Source organism: Nanorana parkeri, unplaced genomic scaffold, assembly GCF_000935625.1.
Source record: "Nanorana parkeri isolate BGI_ZX_2015 unplaced genomic scaffold, ASM93562v1 scaffold376, whole genome shotgun sequence".
Lineage (NCBI taxonomy): Eukaryota > Metazoa > Chordata > Amphibia > Anura > Dicroglossidae > Nanorana > Nanorana parkeri.
This window is the reverse complement of record NW_017306644.1, coordinates 1,297,801-1,316,771: the sequence shown is the minus strand read 5'-3', so window position 1 is coordinate 1,316,771 and position 18,971 is coordinate 1,297,801. Positions and strand designations below refer to the sequence as shown.

Here is an 18,971-nt window from a genome sequence, read left to right as displayed (position 1 = left end):
TTGGATCTAGCAGGATTTATTTTTTTAGGAGCAAGCTCCATTGACAACAACTAGAAAACAGTTTGGCTGTAATTTTCCAGGCGCATTGGCTACATGACTCCAGAGATTTGTCCAGCCGGCATATCAGGTATTGACCGGCTGCGTTTTGGTTGCGCACGCCAAGTGCTGGAAGACCAATTACAAATTGAGATTTTAGAGTAGTGAGCTACATCTTAATTTTCGATGTAATATGTATAAACTTACTATTATAAAATTCAGATTTAATGTTGTCTGTTTATAATGTTTTACGTGGAATGTAAATCCTCGAGCAGAAGCAACATCCGAACGTGTTACCTAAAAATATTCTTTGCCGTGCGAAAACCATCATGGAATATGACGAGGGAAGGTCTACATAACTGAGTTTAATGATGACTGGCATTCACACGGGTCTGTCCTCGGGGCAGGGCTGGACGTACACATTTTCTTCTCTATGATTCTGAAATTTTTCCAGAGAAAAGAAGTCTCGTGTTCATGTTACTGCAGGAGATTGTCGGGGGCAGAGCGCGCTTCCATTAATCTGGGTATAGACGGTTAGCATTCCGTTTGAAAATAAATGTAATTAGCGAATAGTTCATGGGGTCCATTCAAAGATCGAATTTGACCGTAGTGCCGAAACAAATCGAAGGGATTTTTTCTTGAACAAATCTGTGAATGTGGTTTTCATTCAAGAAACCCCATTTGATCCAATATGGAATGTTAAGATCGGTGTTTCCAGATCTACGATCTTCGTCCCCACTGTGTCCTTCAGTGAACGCATAGAAAAGGATTTCACGTTGACTACAAAAATCCTGTTTTTCTGTATGAAAAATTATCAGTGCAAGTCCCAGTACTCGGGAGAAGTTTCCATTAACGTGTAACTTCACTTTTTTGTTTACGGAAAAAAAAAAATCCCCTCTGGGTGATCTTTGTACATTACAAGGACAGTATTTTACCATACATTTGGCAGATTCTGACCTTTGTGTTCTGAAGAAATAGCTGCGTTCCATCATGTCCTTTCTAGACTGATTCATGAATGGGAGGATCTACGTTCATTGTAACCACCTAAACAAATATTATTGTTCTAATGAGGACAGCTGCTGTGTCTGTATCCCTTTTTAGTAGACTCATAGGCAGGATCATCTTACCAAAAATAAAATACCTTAAAATAGCGATTTACCTAAAAATCGTATTTGTACCTTTTGTGCACATTTCTGAGAAAATCCCAGCGCCAGGAAATAACGCTTCTGGGGGTGTTCTATACACCAGTGGTCAAGCAAAACAAACGACAAACGCACTCAGCAATTCGTCACCGGCTATACAGCAAGGTGCACACGAAATGGGCTTAAAACAGTAGAAGGGCATCATGGCACACTCACAAGCCCGCATGCAAAACAACTTGTCTCACCACTAAGGTTAATGACAGAGGTTTGGATACACGTCTTCTGCAGAAAATGTGAAAGCCGCACAGCCTTTAAGGAGGTTGGGCTTCCTCCTGACAAACCTGCACCCAATTTGAAATCTTCTGCCCCTATGTGCTCCAAGATGGAGACTCTCATAGTTTAGAGTTAGGACCACACTATATAGAGGTGCCTTGGCGCGGCAGTGCGGCTTTCACATTTTCTGCAGAAGACCTGTATCCAAACCTCTGTTATTAACCTTAGTGGTGAGACAAGTTGTTTTGCATGCGGGCTTGTGAGTGTGCCATGATACCTTTCTACTGTTTTACTATACACCAGTGGTGCGCAGAGCGCCTCCAGACCGCTGGGTTGCGTTGAATTGAAAATTGCAGCAGCTGCAGATTGATAGAAAGGTTTTTTTTTTTTTTAAAGTGATATTAAAGTCAAAAGGAATTTGAGCGATTCCAAATGCTGATGAAATCTCTTACAATGGACGCTGGTTGAGTTTCAGTTTCCTGCAGAATCAGCTGATCCCCTGAGCAGTGGTCCTGACTTCCTGTTTCAGAGTGACTCCTTTCTCAAGGAGAGTGCTATGGAGTCACCCTTGTGTGTGCTAGTAAGCTGCGTGTCTCCACAAACACAGCAAATCAATCTACTTCCCTCCCCGAGCTAGTAGATGAGCAGTTGCTGGAGTCTGCTCTGCCCCTTGTAATCTTATACTGGACAGGAAGTTCAGGAAAGCTGAGCTGAGAGAGATGGGAGCAGCTGTTTAGAAACATGATGATTGTAAGTGTTTTTGTGCGAAAATCTAAAGCAACGATTTGCTGGGCGATGTGCGGCCCAACAAAGTACTGATGGGGTGGTCATAATAATCTGGCCACTCAGTGTAGACTTGTTTTGATCTGGATTCGTTATTGAAAAAAAGTTTGAGAGTTTAATACTACTTTAAGGAGTGCACCTCTCTCTGCTCCCCCCATTGTGTCTTGGGAAAATGAACCCTTGTATGTGGACTTTGACCACATACATCCATGAATTTGCATCCATCAGCAGCTGGTCCAAGCAGCCAACGTCCGACAGACGCTGTGCAAACTCACACCAAACATCCAACTATAGATTGATTGTGGAGTCCACATACACGGTGTCAGTTTCCGAAGACCCAATGAAAAAAGTTAAAGGAGAACTATGAGGTGAGTGAAAATCACTCACCTCATAGTACGAGCCGACCTGGGACAATGAAACTACATCAGCCCTCAAGGAGCTTACAATCTAAGGTCCCACATGCCAACATGTGAGGGCCAATTTAGACCGGAGCCCATTAACCTACCAGGGAGGAAACCGGAAGTATCACACAAGAACAGGGAGAGCATGCAAACGGCTTGAAGATATTGACCTGCCCGGGATTTGAACCATAGACCCTCTGGTGCACGGCAGAAGTGCTAACCACTGCGCCGCCCATACTTGACATCTAACAGAAGGAGCAGAGCCTCAGGGGTGTTCTGCTTTTTCCAATGAGGATGCAGGTGGACACAGGGAGCTGCAGGGCTTAGTATTTGTCACAACCATGGCTTTATGTGGCAACGGAAATGTAAATTCCAAACACTTGTATGTATTGTAGCTACGTATATAGGTGTAAGGCCAGCTATCGCCATTGAATCCGGTTGCTGTAGCTACAGCCCATCATTGGTTTTGTACAGACTTCTAAGTCTCTTGGGCTGTCAGTACTTTGTGGCTTTGCAGTATTACAGGGGAAATAGCTAGTGAATTTCACGCCATTCGATGGCATCGTCTGCTTCTCCACCACTGGCAGAAAATAACATAACATAAGCAGACCTGGACAACCCCGCCCAACAAGAACGCAATTCCCCGAGGTCTTTTCTTCATCCCGAAAACCAGCTGAAAAACAGTCCCCTCATCTCCGAAGAATGCGAGCAAGGAAAAGCGATTGCTCCCAGTCGCTGCAGGAGGAGGCCTGCTGGGAAAGAGGATCAGATGGTCCAGAAAAACACAAATGCCTAAAAATCAGAGTCTGCAGAGGTATCCGACTTTTCCGCTTGGTTTCCGACCCACCTCAGACAGTAAAACACCTTGCGGAGACAATTTCCGTCCCGGGAGGTGATTGGATGAAGCCGGGAAGCCGTCTGAATTCCGCATTAGTCATCATGTATGAAAAAAATGTGTCCTAGCTAGAAAATGAAATGTTCTGGAAATTACGGAGAGGAAGCCATTAAGACTAAATGCTTCCATTATATAACCAGCTAGACTGCACGTTTCTTCAAGGCATCGTGGGAGCGTTTGTTTTTGTTTTTTTACAGATACGGGAAAGGTTGGTGTAGTGTTTTCATTGTGTTGCTAAATCTTAGACGTATCCAAGGAACACGGAGGTCCACTTCATTTAATCATTTAGCAATTTTACTTTTTTTGTAATGATGGAGAAGCTACCGTAGTTTAGAGCAGTCCTTCTTAAACTTTCTCCACTCGTGACCCCTTTTTGGCCGAGGAAATGTTTAAGGGACCCCAACGTCGGTCGGTGTCTTCCCCCCTCCCCTAGCGTAAGTCGGTGTCTCTCTCCTCTTCTCCCCCCCAGCACCAGTCAGTCAGTGTCTCTTTCCCTCCTCCAACCATGCACACACGTGCTCAGGAAGGTACCAAGTGCATAGGGGGGGGGGAGGGGCGCGACCTTAAAAACTACACTACACTGCAAATTATACATTGAACTGAAATAAAACAATCTAGCTTGGAGCCCAGACCTCCTCAGCCGCCTGGGCCCCTCACACAAGTACCGGCCATACCCCCCTGATGGCGGTCCCAGCCGGGGGCTCGGATCGTGACCCCCTGTTCACTTGTGGGACCCCATATGGGGTCGCAACCCACACTTTAAGAAGCACTGGTTTAGAGTACAATGTCTGACACTTTGAACATTTTTAACTGTCCCCCACAAGTGAAATGTTGAGACAGCAGGCGAGTGCACTGCATCCATATCTATTCTGCCCACTGGATTGCTGCATTGATTTTTCATTAGATCAACAGTATCTCTGGTCAAAGAATCTGTATTTCTATATTAAATGTCCTTAAAGGAGAACTATGAGGCGAGTGCTTTTCACTCATCCTCATAGTTCTAGCCGACCTGTGACAATGAGACTGTCACAGGTCGGCTCAGTAGATCGGGAAGTGAGCGAACACATACCGGCGTTCGCTCACTTCTCGATCCTGTCACGGCAGAGAGACGTGACAGGGGAGGGACTGGATTCCCCCCTCCCTTAAGGAGAACTATGGGTAAAAGCCCTAACCCCATAGTTCTCTAAGTTCTCTCCTACTCCTAATACCCATATAGAGCTAGAAGATTGTAAACTTACTGAGGATGCGCATAGGATGTACTTCTTTAATGCACTGACACAATTTCACTCAACCTTCTGAACTGCAACTCAACGTCTGTACAATGTAACATTATCATTGCTTGCTGGAAGCAATGCATGATGGGAAATAGTCTTGAGTAATCAAGATTGCAACACATCAAGCAGCAGGAAAAGAGATGCAAAGCAGCACACTGGGAATCCAGGACGTTGGTGAAAGTGATGGGCAGACAGAAGGCAGCACTCACCACATGAAAAGGATTTTGTTAAGTAAGCTTTGATTGTATCAAAAACAACTATAGCATGCATAACAGGATAGGTTTCCGATCGGCCATAACATTATGACCACTGAGGTGTAAGTGAATAACATAGATGATCTGGTTGCAATGGCACCTGGAAGTGGGGGGGATATACACTGAGTAGCCAGATTATTATGGCCACCCCATCAGTACTTCGTTGGGCCGCCTCGTGACTCCACGAGATGATGAAAGGTGATGCGAGGAATCTGACACGGCGCTGTTACCCTTCTGCTGTCTTGTACCAGTCTTGCCCCTCCCCCGTTCTGCCCTAACATTGACTAGTCGCTGACGGCCACAATTCGCACGTTCAGACCCAGATTTTCGGCTGACAGTCCGGTCTTTAAACACTTTAACAACAGCTGCTCTTGAACATTTAACGAATTCTGCTGTTTTGCTGATACTCGCTCCATGGCTCCGAGCGCCAACAATCATCCCGCGTTTAAAGGCTGTTACATCGCGTTGTTTCCCCGTATCTTCAGAAACAAATCACTTCTACTGTCGTGGTAAACAACCCGCTTCCCTATTTATAATGGTCTGGCCCTCTAGCAACTTCAGCGCCAAATTATAGCTAATTTGCCTACAAACGTCAGGTGATCATACTAATCTGGCCACTCAGTGTATATTACAATGGCACCTGGAAGTGGAGGGCTATATTATGCAGGAAGTGAACATTTTTGTCCCATTATGTGTTGGAAGCAGAAGAAATGGACAAGTGTCAGGATTTCAGTGACTTGGACAAGGACCATATTGCAATGTCTGGGTCAGAGCAACTCCAAAACTGCAGCCCGTGTGGGATGTTCCTGGTCTGGAGTGGTCTGGACAGACCAAAAGTGGTCCAAGGAAGGAAGACAGGTGAACCGTGACATGGGCGGCCAAGGCTCATTGATGCACATGGGAAGGAAGTCTTGCTCTTTGTAGTCCCATCCAATAAAAAAGCTACTGTGGATTATATTGCTGAAAAGTTATTGCTGGTTCTGATGGAAAGGAGTCTGAACACAAAGTGCAGCCAAGTTTGTTTCAAATAGGGCTGCATAGCCACAGAGTGGTCAGGGTTTCAGCAGGATAATGAGCCCTTCTTCACTGCAACAATGGTTCAAGAATGGTTTGAGGAACACAACAAGAAGTCCGAGGTGATGACTTGGCCTCCAAATTCTCCAGATCTCAATCCATTGGAGCATCTGTGGGATGTGCTGGAAAAACAAGTCCGATCCACGGAGGTCCCACCTCTCAACTTACAGAACTTGAAGGATCTGTTGCTGATGGCTTGGTGCTAGACACCACAGCACACCTTCAGAGGTCTAGTGGAGCCCATGCCTGGACGGGTCAGGAAAAGGGGGAACTTACTCATTAGACGGATGGTCACAATGTTGTGGCTGATCGGTGTATATGTTGGGACGTTAGAACTCCTAGAAAACAAAGACACACGCACTGAAAGTTTCATATAGCATCTCTAATTTCCCCTTTCTGGGCAGTCACTGTCCAGCATATCCAAACCTCGAAGAAGGGAAATTCTTACCCTGAAACGCCGTGGCTTTCAACTCATCATGAAAAACAATCATTAGCGCCTACCAACCTGATTGATTCATCCTTTTCATGCTCCTTCTCTTCTTCACTTCAAGTTGTCTTGAAAGGAGCTCCAGGAATTTTCATCCTAAATTTAGCTTCTCTGTCTCGGTAGTTGCTAACCCAGCACAAGCATGCAAGCGAAGTCTCATCTCTTGCCATGTATGCTTGTTCCAGGTCAGTGACTTCTTGGGTGGAGCAAGAATCTCGGCTAGTACCTTTTTAAAAGGCCTGCAATGTCTTCAAGTCAGTTTTTTATAGAGAAATCCAGTAGAGGGCATTTAATGCATCTTTGGCCCATCTAGTTGACTCTCCATAGCATTGAATGGAGGACTCGGTTGGGTTGGGACATGACAGATGTAAGATCTGCCAGGGCCCAGGTTGTGGCAAAAATCTGGTGGGGTCTTTGCAGCTGCTCGACCCTGGAAAGTCATTGTCAGTGAATTTGTCTTTTAACTTGTGTTCTTTCTCAGTTTTTATTTATTTCCCTCTTTGCTGTCCACCTGAATGTGGACATTTTGGGCGTCTCAGCCAAAGGTCCTCGAACTCTTTCCAAATGGAAAAACTAATCATCCAATAAAGTACAATAACAAAGAACATTCAGTTGCCTTGTTTTATTAGTTGGGGGGCGGGGGGTTCTCAACGTTTTTGCCACTGTTCCAGTGATTGGAACATTATGGCGGGTTTATAAATAGTCTGCGGTCTCTGTGTTCCAACATGTCTGCCGTTTACAGCGTGAACTTCAAAAGGAAAACCAGTGCAGGTGAACACTCTCTATGTACACAGTTATGTGAAGAGTCACAAGGTCTTTTTTTCTTTACACTTTATTGTTTACTACCTATATGTGTGGCACATGGCCGGATCAACAGGTGCGTCTGGCTTCAAGATTGATTTTAGGGTAAGGGTTAAAGTAGTATTAAACTTTTTTTTTCAATAATGAATGCAGAATTAAAAAAAACACATTGCCCAGCAAGGTAGGTTTTATATTTTGACCCGAACACTTAGGTCAGGGGTGTCGAACTCAATTTAATCATGGGCCTCATCAACATTATGGTTGCCCTCAAAGGTATCTGTAAGGCTATATAAATGTATCTAATCTTTATCATAATTGCCTCGGCATTCGATCATCACTGGTAGCGATGCACGGATATATCGGCTGAAAATGCAATTTTCCTGCCGATACATCGGCACATCCCAGGTTTCTCTCCTCCCCGCTGGGCACTGCTCTGTGTCCCAGCAGTGAGGAGAGAAACTGTCACAGGCGGCCGAGCGCTGCGAGAGGAGAGCGCTGTGAGCGGACTGTGTCTCTCCTCCCACACCGCTCAGCCCCCTATCACAGTCCGGCAGAGCGGTGTGTGGGCGGAGACAGGCCGCGCTGTCACAGGAGGCTGGGCTCTCCTCCCCGAACCGCTCGCTCAGCCTCCTGTGACAGCGTGTCAGGATGGAGAGCGGGTACAAGGAGTGATCAGTGATCGCAAATAATTGAGGACATTGCATGTTAACTATATCCTCAATTATGAATGAATGGGAAGTGATCTACATCACCTCCTGTTCATTCATGGTTGTAGTTATAGTAAACATACTCTGTCCTCATGTTATGAATGGACAGGAACACTCAGTATAGAGGATTCCCGTTCATTGATAACAGAGGCTGCAGAAAAAGAGATTGAGGACTCTGTATTCTCAATCTCTTTTTCTATTTTAAAAGGGAAATATCAGGGCTCGAAGCCCCTAAAAGTAAAGTAAAAAATAAAAATATTTAATAAAAATGAATAAATAAATATATAAAATAAAAGTACAGAGCAGAATAGTAAATAAGTGATAGATTACCGTATTCATAGTCAGTTCAAATCTTTTTGTATTGTTTTTAATTGGTCGATAAGTAGAGATTGGCCATGTCTGTTACTCAATTTTACATGAAAAAATCCTTTTTCTAAGAACAAAATTTAAACTTTTGGTCTGTCCCGATCTTTAAATTAACCCTTGGACTCCCTATAGGTAGCCTGAACCTTTTTTGTTTGATTTATGCTTTTATATGGGTTATTGATCTGGTAAGACGGACCCATCCTCAAGGGTAAAATATTTAGAGCTATTGTATCTCCAGAAGTAAAACAACCCAATTGTTATCTACAAGTCTCTCTGCGTCTCACTCATATTTTGTTTTGTATTCCTTGGGGGTGTGGTGTCTCGGGACACATGTTATGTGGGCTACCATTAAAGGAGAACTATGGGGCGAGTGCTTTTCACTCACCTCATAGTTCTAGCCGACCTGTGAGAATGAGACTGTCGCAGGTCGGCTCAGTAGATCGGGAGGTGAGGGAACACATACCGGCTTTCGCTCACCTCTCGCTCCTGTTACGGCTCTCTGCCGTGACAGGGGAGGGGCTGGATTCCCCGCTCCGATCCGCCAGCGCTGACTGGCAGAAAGGACGGGGGAGGGGGCGGGTACAGCTGGCTCTGCCTCTAGATAGGCAGAGCCAGCTGTCAGTCACGCAGCTGGGCGGATCTCGACATCGATGTCGAGATCCGCTGCGGCGTCTCAGTATACCGCGAGCTTAGGTTAACGGGAGAACGCTAGTTTGTGTCCTCCCGTTACCCTAAGGAGAACTATGGGGAAACGCCCTGACCCCATAGTTCTCCTTTAATACTCCATCCACGTCTGTGGTCTCAGTCATATTTTGTATTCCTTGGGGGGTGTATGTGAGTTACCACTTCTTGTTCCATATGCAGTTTTTATATTACGATGAAACGTCTTCCAGAGGGTCATATAATAGTGGTCAGGTATAAACGCACACATCCTGCCTTGAAGATCTAGGAATTTTCTACAGAAGCAAATGGGGTGAATTCTGTGAAAAGTAAATAAACGTTTCCAAAACTTTTTATGGCGAACATGTGCCGACACGGTATTAATACATTTCTGCCCCCCTCCTTCCTCGCCAGTCATCGCGTTGAATCTGATTCCCGTGTGGATCCTGCAGAATTCCTAATAAAACCGTCACTGAAGTTCTTTGTGTAAGGTTATGTAACGCGTGCCTGCTGGAAGGTGCCCTAATACCCCTTTTTCACTTTCATGTCTCTCTGAGAACTTGGCCCAGGGGGGGTCCCTTACCCCGAGTTCAACCGCAAGAGCACAAGACTTTCATTGTCCTGGCAGCCCCGCGGCTCAGAACAGCGCGAGTCCCCGCAAAAGTTGACGAGCGGCACGTCTGGCCTGCAGATGTGAGGGAGCCTGACAGACAGGCTCTTAGGAAAAGGAAACCCAGTGTTTGCCTTTTGACTTTCTCCGCTCTCGTAGTGTCAATAAATACACCCGGAGCGCTCGGCGGGGCCCCTTCACTCAAAGTGTCAACCTCAAGAACCGCAAAGACCTCAATCAAGGCCCTGGGAGCGCAGCGCGAAGGGCCGCTCTTAACGTCAAAGAGCTTTTATGACGCGGCGATGGCTTTTGGTTTAAGATCGCGATTCGGAAACCCCCAGATGCCGCGCCGTGCTGTGAAAATAATCGCCGTTTCAACAGAAGCACCTTTCACCTTCGCGTCTGGAGGGCTCATTAACGCGTATGATGTATTCGGCCTCCAGTTTTAAATCTCTCGTATTTGTTATTCTCTCGTCTTTTTTCCAAAGCGGCGGCCGGGCCGGCGGTTGATCTGTAAGTTCATTGTACGGAGCCCAGATTCTCATTTTTTTTTCCGACCGTGGAAATGTGGTTTGCGTTGTGAGCTACTGCCGCGGAGAAATTGAATTTGTTTGATTTCATAAATATTGAATCCATAAAAGAGACGCAATCCGGAGATCTTTGTGCTCTAAAAACGATTTTTCTGATGAGAGTTGAATTTTCAGGTTTTTTTTCTTCTTGTTTTTTGTTGTTCGATGATTTAGGGAAAGAATAGCAGCGGAGCGGAGCGTCCTGTTTGGCACGCGGTCTCTCCTCAGTGATCATAAAGAGGCCATTGTTCAAATGTTTGTGACATTCCATTGCCAGAGATGCTCGTGCCATCGGGGGATATACCAACCAAAATTGGTTTGTGACGTATTTGTGGTTTTGTACTGCCCAGGGCAGGGTTGGGCAAACTCCGGCCCTCCAGCTGTTGTGGAACTACAAGTCCCATGATGCAGTGCAAGACTTTCTTAGCCACAGGCATGACTCCCAGGTGCATGATGGGATTTGCAGTTTCACCACAGCTGGAGGGCCGGAGTTTGGCCACCCCTGGCCTAGGGGATTCTGTGCTGCTTAAAGAAGAAATCCGAGTCATACGTAACCCTTGCAGTGGTGCTCCCCCTGAACTTCAAGGGTTAAGTGCTTCTTTTTAGTCTAGGGTCCATAATAACAAAGATACAGTATACTCACCCGAACCTCAGTCCCTCCTAGCTTCTAGACCAGTCCCTGCAGCCTTGCTCCCCCTCTGCTCCTGTGAGCCACTGAGGAAATGCTTCCTCCTGCCTGCAGCAGAGTGATCACTGGGGGAGGGGAGACTGAGGAAATGCTTCCTCCTGCCTGCAGCAGACTGATCACTGGGGGAGGGGAGACTGGGGAAATGCTTTGTCCTGCCTGCAGCAGACTGATCACTGGGGGAGGGGAGATTGAGGAAATGCTTTCTCCTGCCTGCAGCAGACTGATCACTGGGGGAGGGGAGATTGAGGAAATGCTTCCCCTGCCTGCAGCAGACTGATCACTGGGGGAGGGGAGATTGAGGAAATGCTTCCCCTGCCTGCAGCAGAATGTTGACATATCAACATAGGCAAAGTCACCTAACTAGAGCTATAGGAGGACTTAATGCCATAAAGTGAGCTGCTTTGACACAATTTCTGAACATTGCGACACGTCCGTCATGTATCCGTGCAGAAGAACATGAAACGACTGTCATTTCCAGCCACATTGTCTGCGGTCACATGCTGACATCACCGGCCAATGGATCTCAAGGGAAATGTGGAGCCGTTGCTCATCATAGTTTAGGAGGTCCCATACACAAGCACATATGGCTGGATTTAGCATGCATCTCTGTGTATGAACTACAAGTCCCAGCATGCCTTGGAGGGCCGGTTGCCAGCCCCTGGTGTGCAGTCTACCTTGCTACCTCACATATATGGTACACATAGTTGTTGGGGTTGAGTAAAGACACAGGTCCATGGAGTTCATCCTATGGGGAGGGGGGGATGAGTTACTGAGACTTGCTCCCATCTTGGTGCACGGCTCTTGTTTGCAGTACCCGGACGCGGCATTCACGGAGCTGTGTGCGTGCGACCATAAAATAACACTCGATGACATTGTTGGGATAGTTCAACGTTATTGGCCATTACATAAGAGCTTGGCTGTCTGCCACGCTGGGCGCATGGATGCCTGTGTTTTATATCGCCGCGCTGCGTCCAGGAGGCCGTCTCTCTCATTGTCTGTCTTCTCTCTTTTGTCTCTTTCAGCATTAACAATAAGCTCCAGCAGCCGGAGGCAGCAGCCGGGGTCTTAGAGTTTGCCATGAAGCATTACGGGGAATTGGTGAGTGTGCCCTGTGTTCAGGGGTTGCGGCATAATGGAGCCGACAAAAATAACACATCAAAGCCATTTTGTGTATTGGAATTATGTGCGGTACGCTAAGAATCCCAAAAGTGGTGGGATAAAAATAAATAAAAATGGTGATTATTTGTGGTACGTACCTCTCATATGTGTTCTGATTCTAAAATGGATATAGGTAAGTATAGTAAAAAAAAAAAAAAGTAATATTGGGCGCCTAGAAAATACAATTTAATGAGACTTTTACCCAGGGCTGGCCCTATAATGAGGCAGCCTAAGGCTATTGCCCCAGGCGGCATCTCTTAGGGCCGGTGCACACGTAGGCGATTCCGAGCGGTCAGGAGTCGCCAAGGTGTGAACCGATCGCGCTGCGGGTGCCATTGTTTTCTAAGGGCACCCCAGTCGTGGCGGGCAGATCGCGCGGTTTCCCCGCATGCTTCCAAACACGGAAAAACAGCCGCGCGTCGTGTATCGCCACGTTGTGCAGGGCCGCATGACATCCGGATCGCAGAGGTCTGCACCGGGCTTCAGGGTCACATGGGGGGTCTAATGCGGCACCCCTGCTGACCTCGGGGGCGGCACCCCTGCTGACCTCGGGGGCGGCACCCCTGCTGACCTCGGGGGCGGCACCGCTGCTGACCTCGGGGGCGGCACCGCTGCTGACCTCGTGGGGCGGCACCGCTGCTGACCTCGTGGGGCGGCACCGCTGCTGACCTCGTGGGGCGGCACCGCTGCTGACCTCGTGGGGCGGCACCGCTGCTGACCTCGTGGGGCGGCACCGCTGCTGACCTCGTGGGGCGGCACCGCTGCTGACCCCCGAGGTCCGCAGCATTAATAAGCATTGCCGTTACACACAGGTGTGAAGCCGCTCTAACATAATCTGTTGCATCTGTAACATATGTACGTACATTCACCCGTATGATGGTCCAGATGTGTTCTAGGATTGCGGCCTACCTTTTATATGACAGTTCTCACGTGTGAACATTGCCTCACATCTGGAAAAGCTGACACGCGTGATCTGAACACGGGTTATATGTACTTTGTGTTACTGATCTGCTACACTGTGTAAAGCTCCCTCTGTGCGCTTTTATCCTTCACACATCCTCAATCCTTTAAAAACTCCTTTTTTTTTATATAACACAAAACATTTATTAAAGTGAATCTGAACCGACTCGTTGAAATCTAACATGCTTCTGTTATGTCCAAGGTTTTCAATCTTAAAGGAGAACTCCGGGGAAATGAATGTTAACCCTTGCAGTGGTGCTCGTTCTGCTCCCGGGAGGAAAACAAACTTATACTCACCCGATCTTCGTAGCTAGCTTGCGGTGACGGCACTTCCTCCAGCCTCTCTCTCCTCCTATGCTGCAGTGATGATCTGTCCCCCTGCGTCCTCACGTTCTATACACTGTGTATCGGACAGGATCTTTAGACCGCTGTAGCAGAGTACGATAGAGGCTCCAGGGACCAGTGTAAGAGCAAGCCGGCTCCGAGGATCAGGTGAGTATTTTCCTCCCTAGACCAAAACGAGCACTTAACTCTTGCATTGCGGGGGGTAGCCCCACTGCCCAGGGTTGAGAAAAGATTTCTCCGGAGTTCTTCTTTAACTATCCCTGGTGATCCTGCCCATTGAAAGTCTTTGTTCAGAAACTTCCTGTTGTAGGGCAACACCGCTCTGTCCCTGTCTTCCTGTTGGGCTTTTGTGTTGTCACCTTGTCATGTTCGGTCCCTGCTGACACGCGCTGCTCAAACATGGTGTACACCAGGAAAGCGGTCCTGAGCAGTGCTGTACAGCTGACGCAGGAGCAAGTGCATGTAGACGGGAAGTGGCTCAAAGAAGGGGATCATCTAGCACTTTACTCTCTAGCCTCACTGTCCCTGGCCCCGCCCCTTTCATTAATTGGATTTCAGTTCTGTCAATCATGGAGGCTCAGCATTACCTAGGGCAGTCTGCATGCAAATACAGCCTGCCTAGAAACTCCCAATACTTCAGACTGAAAACCACTCAAATTGACATTTTGATATTTGCATAACTCCTCCCAAGAGTCCGCCCACTTCCTGTATTAGGGCTGAGGACTCTTTAGAGGAGTACTGAGGCAGGGAAGCTATGTACAGCACCCTGCAAATATTGAGCAACAAATCTGCATTGCTGCACCTGCCTGCCTGCCGCCCAAACCCTGTAACCCCCCCGCCCCACTCCTGGTGACCCAAAGAGATGCTGCCGCCTCTTTGGGCCATTATAGGGATAGCCCTGACGCCTCCAAAGAGCTGGCCCAGTGCCAAGGGCTCTTGAGAGGAGTACTGACATAGGGTGCTGTTATGGTTTCAGGAAGCTTTGTACAGCACCTCCCCCCCAGCCATGATCTGCCTGCATTGCATACAAAAGCACAGAGACCCAGCGATGACATCACCGGGTATAAAATAAGGGATGTAATGAAAAAGGAAAGGTTTCCGTTATAGAAATATCATTAGCATGCTGATGTTGGGGGAGGGGGTAGAAACCAGGAAAAGCAAAATATAATTAGATTCTACTTGAGCTTTAAGTTGAGCTTTTCTATGGACGGTGGCAGAAGCAGAGAACACAGGAGGAGAAGGGCTGACAGAAGCGGCCGAGTCAAATCCATTCCCCTATCTGAGGCCTCTTCACAAAGGCCCTTCTGTGTTAGGGGAACGGTGGAGAACGGCTTTAATTGCTTCCTGCGGGGCTCAACTGCGACCGAAATGTCTCCCAATTACCTCACCCTTGCAGAGAATAACGTTATTGTACGAGAGGCACCCCCGAGCGGGGCCATCCCCGCCGTCCAAAGGCACCGCTCGCAAATCTCCCTCAAAGCCAAGTCCCCGGCTCTGTGCTGATCAGGGGTATCCCAGGAGTACCGAGACCCGTGGCAATGAGCCAGGACCTCAGAGAGGAGACCCGGGGCAATGAGCCAGGACCTCGGAGAGAAGACAACAGGTCTCGGAGACCCGGGGCAATGAGCCAGCACCTCAGAGAGGAGACCGCAGGTCTCAGAGACCCGGGACAATGCGCCATGACCTTAGAGAGGAGACCCGGGGCAATGAGCCAGCACCTCAGAGAGGAGACCCGGGGCAATGAGCCAGCACCTCAGAGAGGAGACCCGGGGCAATGAGCCAGCACCTCAGAGAGGAGACCCGGGGCAATGAGCCAGCACCTCAGAGAGGAGACCCGGGGCAATGAGCCAGCACCTCAGAGAGGAGACCCGGGGCAATGAGCCAGCACCTCAAAGAAAAGACCGCAGGTCTCTGAGACCCGGGGCAATGAGCCATGACCTCCTCAGAGAGGAGACCCGGGGCAATGAGCCATGACCTCCTCAGAGAGGAGACCCGGGGCAATGAGCCAGGACATCAGAGAGGAGACCCGGGGCAATGAGCCATGACCTCCGAGAGAAGACCGCAGGTCCCAGAGACCCGGGGCAATGAGCCATGACCTCCGAGAGAAGACCGCAGGTCCCAGAGACCCGGGGCAATGAGCCATGACCTTCCGAGAGAAGACCGCAGGTCCCAGAGACCCGGGGCAATGAGCCATGACCTCAGAGAGAAGACCGCAGGTCCCAGAGACCCGGGGCAATGAGCCATGACCTTCCGAGAGAAGACCGCAGGTCCCAGAGACCCGGGGCAATGAGCCATGACCTCAGAGAGAAGACCGCAGGTCTCCGTGAAGTCGTGTAAGACGATCAGAGAGGATCCTGGAAACCCGAGGATTAGCGGGCCACCTCTTGACGTGCCCCAAAACCACAACTTCCCAGGAAAGTTTATAGATCCTAATCCAAAGAATCCCACAATCAACTCCACCGCTAACCACAGGAAGAGAGAGGTTATGTTCAGGAAGAAAGGGAAACGTCTCCTGACTAGTTATGTGTTTCTAAGAAATATTTCACTTGGCTTGTGGAAAATAAAATCTGTACATTCTGAAACTTTCAGATCAAAAGCAATTCAAGAGGTTTAAAGGAGAAGTATGAGGTGAGGGATTTTCACTCATTCTCATAGTTAGAGCCGACCTGTGACAAAGAAGCTGTCACATGTCGGCTCTATTGATCGGGAAGTCAGTGAACACATACCGTCGCTCGCTCACTTTCCGATCATCTCCCTGCAGAGAGCCGTGGCCCCCCGCAGGGATTCCCCCCCCTCTCCCCGCTCCGATCCTCCAGCGCTGACTGGCGGAACAGGCGGGGGAGGGGGCAGGTACAGGTCTGTTAATCCTGTAGAAGAATACAGTTTACCGACATTTCAGCCCTCTTTAGCATAAAATGGCAGACAGCAGAAAACAGGCAATGCCAAGTGACAGAAATGTCAAATCTTTTTGCAGAGATATTGACGTGCGAATGTTTTTTGCCGTTCCCTAATACCGATCAAGCCAGGTTGGTGTACAGTTATGTGTCAGATTCTTCCTAAGGTTGTCTCTGTCATGGTTTCCTTCTGCAGGAGATCCAGGCTACCTGGTACGAGAAGCTCCACGAATGGGAGGACGCCCTGGTGGCCTACGAGAAGAAGCTGGAGGTGAACAAGGATGACTCGGAGTTGATTTTGGGGCGCATGCGATGCCTGGAGGCGCTGGGAGAATGGTGAGTTCACAGTCCACCTACCATGTTATATCGAACACGACTGGGTTCACAAAGAGGATTCTGCTCTTGGGACATGGATGATACATCGTAGATCATCCAGTGCCGCTTCATGCCCAATCCATGTGTGCAGTATATGTAGAGCAGGGGTAGCCAAACTCTGGCCCTCCAGCTGTGGTGGAACTACAAATCCCATGAGGCATTGCAAGATTCTTACAGTCACAAACATGACTCCCGGAGAGAGATGCATCATGGGATTTGTGGTTTTACCACAGCTGGATGGCCGGAGTTTGGCTACCCCTGATGTAGAGTATTAGGAATCATTTGTAACTTGCAATGGATTATTGTGTATTTCAATACCACAGGGACTTTCCCAGCACAGGCCTGAGGCTGCAGTGCAAAAGCCTGGTTGATGTTACCTTTGGAAACACACATTGCTCAGATCTTTAATGAAGAACATCAGGAATTGAAAAGACTTCCTTGCAGTGGGGGTACCGCCTGCATTACAAGGGGTTAACTGCTTAAGTCCCACCATGTGGCTAAGTCATCAGTCTCACCAGGTTGCTAGGTTGGTGCCCGCAGCCTCTTTTCCTCTGGGCTCTGGTGATTGAGGGACTGTTCACAACATCACATGTAATGCATGTCCATTGGACCTGTATTAGATATAAGGACTAGGGATGCACCGATACTAGTATTGGTGCTGATACCAAGCATTTGGACGAGTACTTGTACTCGCCCAAATTGTCGCGATACCGGGAGTTCCGGTATCAGGAAGCTGGGCGGCGAGTCATTATACGCCTCCCGGCTTCCTGATTGGCCGGGAAGCCAGCTCCATGCTCCCTGGTCTCTTGGTGACGACATGGGCAGACAGTGTGAATGGAGCAGGCTGGCATGTCTGCGGGCACAGCGGCACTATGACACACGAAGGAGGGCGTTGCTGGCACTAGATTAGGCCGCCCCGCACTCACCTCCGGAGTCATATAGGACACGATAGACCGCTGCTTGGGGGACTTGGCCGCCCCTCCGGCTCCGAGCCCCAGCATGTCCTGGTGCATCGCTCAGCTCCCTGCCAGGTATTCCCTCTACAATTGCTACACCAGGCATCACTTGGTGACGAGGGAGCCGGCTAATCAAGAAGCCCCCCCGGATTCCTGATTGGCCAGAAAGCTAGCTCCATGCTTCCTCGTCACCTGGTGATGAGGGGGCATGGGAGAGGCTTCCCGACCAATCAGGAAGCCGGGGTGGGGGTAATGACTCGCCCCCCGGCTTCCTGAGTGGCCAGAAGCCGGCTCCATGCTTCCTCGTCACCTGTTGACATGGGAGCATGGGGACAGCTTCCCGGCTATTTAGGAAGCTGGGCAGTGAGTCATTACACATCGCCCGGCTTCCTTAATGGGACTTCCAGTATTGGTTTTCGGTATCGGGAGTACCAACCAAAAATATCAATACTCAATACAGAAAAACCGCCATCGGTGCATCCATAATGAGGCCTCCAAGGGACATTCCACAGCCACAAAGCAGAGTGAGAGCAAACTGCTCGGGGGCTGAGGATCAGCCGAGTATATAATCTGTTTTATTTTAGCCCTTTAGACAAAACAAGACCTTAACTCTTACAGCGCCGAGGTGGCCCCACTGCTAAGGTAAGCTTTGTTATATTCCCGGAGTTCTTCTTTAACACATCATGCAAAATACTCTGTGTCGCCTGGTCCTGCTTATATCAGCTTTAGATGAGCAATAGACATAAATATTCCCCATATAGCAGCGCAGAGCCCTGCGAGTCTTGATGTCTTTGATAATAGAAGACGAGATCAAGCGGTTTGAACCTTCGCTGCGAGACGAATAATAAAATGACAAGAAGCCGAGGCGCTCGTCCGCTTCCAGATAGTGTCGGCTTGTCAGCGCGCTCGCCGCTTCAAAGGACCGCGATCATAATCTGGGTTCTCACGCGCGCAGCCTGCCTGCGTTATACACCAAGAGGATCCGAAGAGAGGACAGGCACGGCTCTGCAGGCACTTAGTATGTTCAACACGTGTTTGTGATTCCTAAAATGACACCCCCGTAGCGTTCTTATTAACCGGGTCAAATGCCTCAATCTGGAATTGGCGCTCGGTAATATATACTGTCTGTTCTGTCGTCCAGCCAAGGAGATCAAAATCTGGCCAGGTAATGGAAGCAGAAATGTAATAATGTAAAGCTCTCCGAATTCCTTTAGAGAAAACGTGTGCCAGCTTTGCTTTGATCCGCCCCCCCCCCCCCCCACT

At 48.6% G+C, this 18,971-nt stretch overlaps 2 protein-coding genes across 2 annotated transcripts in view; one reads left to right on the top strand and one right to left on the bottom strand.

Annotated features, from left to right (window-relative positions):
* ANGPTL7 (angiopoietin like 7) overlaps positions 1–14,877 on the bottom strand; it is a 22,656-nt gene extending 7,779 nt beyond the window's left edge. The window contains exon 1 of the mRNA XM_018559033.1: positions 14,867–14,877. The gene's annotated coding sequence lies outside the window, so the exon portion shown is untranslated. The remainder of the gene's footprint in view (positions 1–14,866) is intronic.
* The window catches only part of MTOR (mechanistic target of rapamycin), a gene marked incomplete at its 5' end in the record, with an annotated part of 98,189 nt that overhangs the window by 14,496 nt on the left and 64,722 nt on the right, over positions 1–18,971 (top strand). Inside the window, 2 exons of the mRNA XM_018559022.1 lie at positions 12,043–12,118; positions 16,574–16,713. Coding sequence (XP_018414524.1) covers positions 12,043–12,118; positions 16,574–16,713 — 216 coding nt within the window. The remainder of the gene's footprint in view (positions 1–12,042; positions 12,119–16,573; positions 16,714–18,971) is intronic.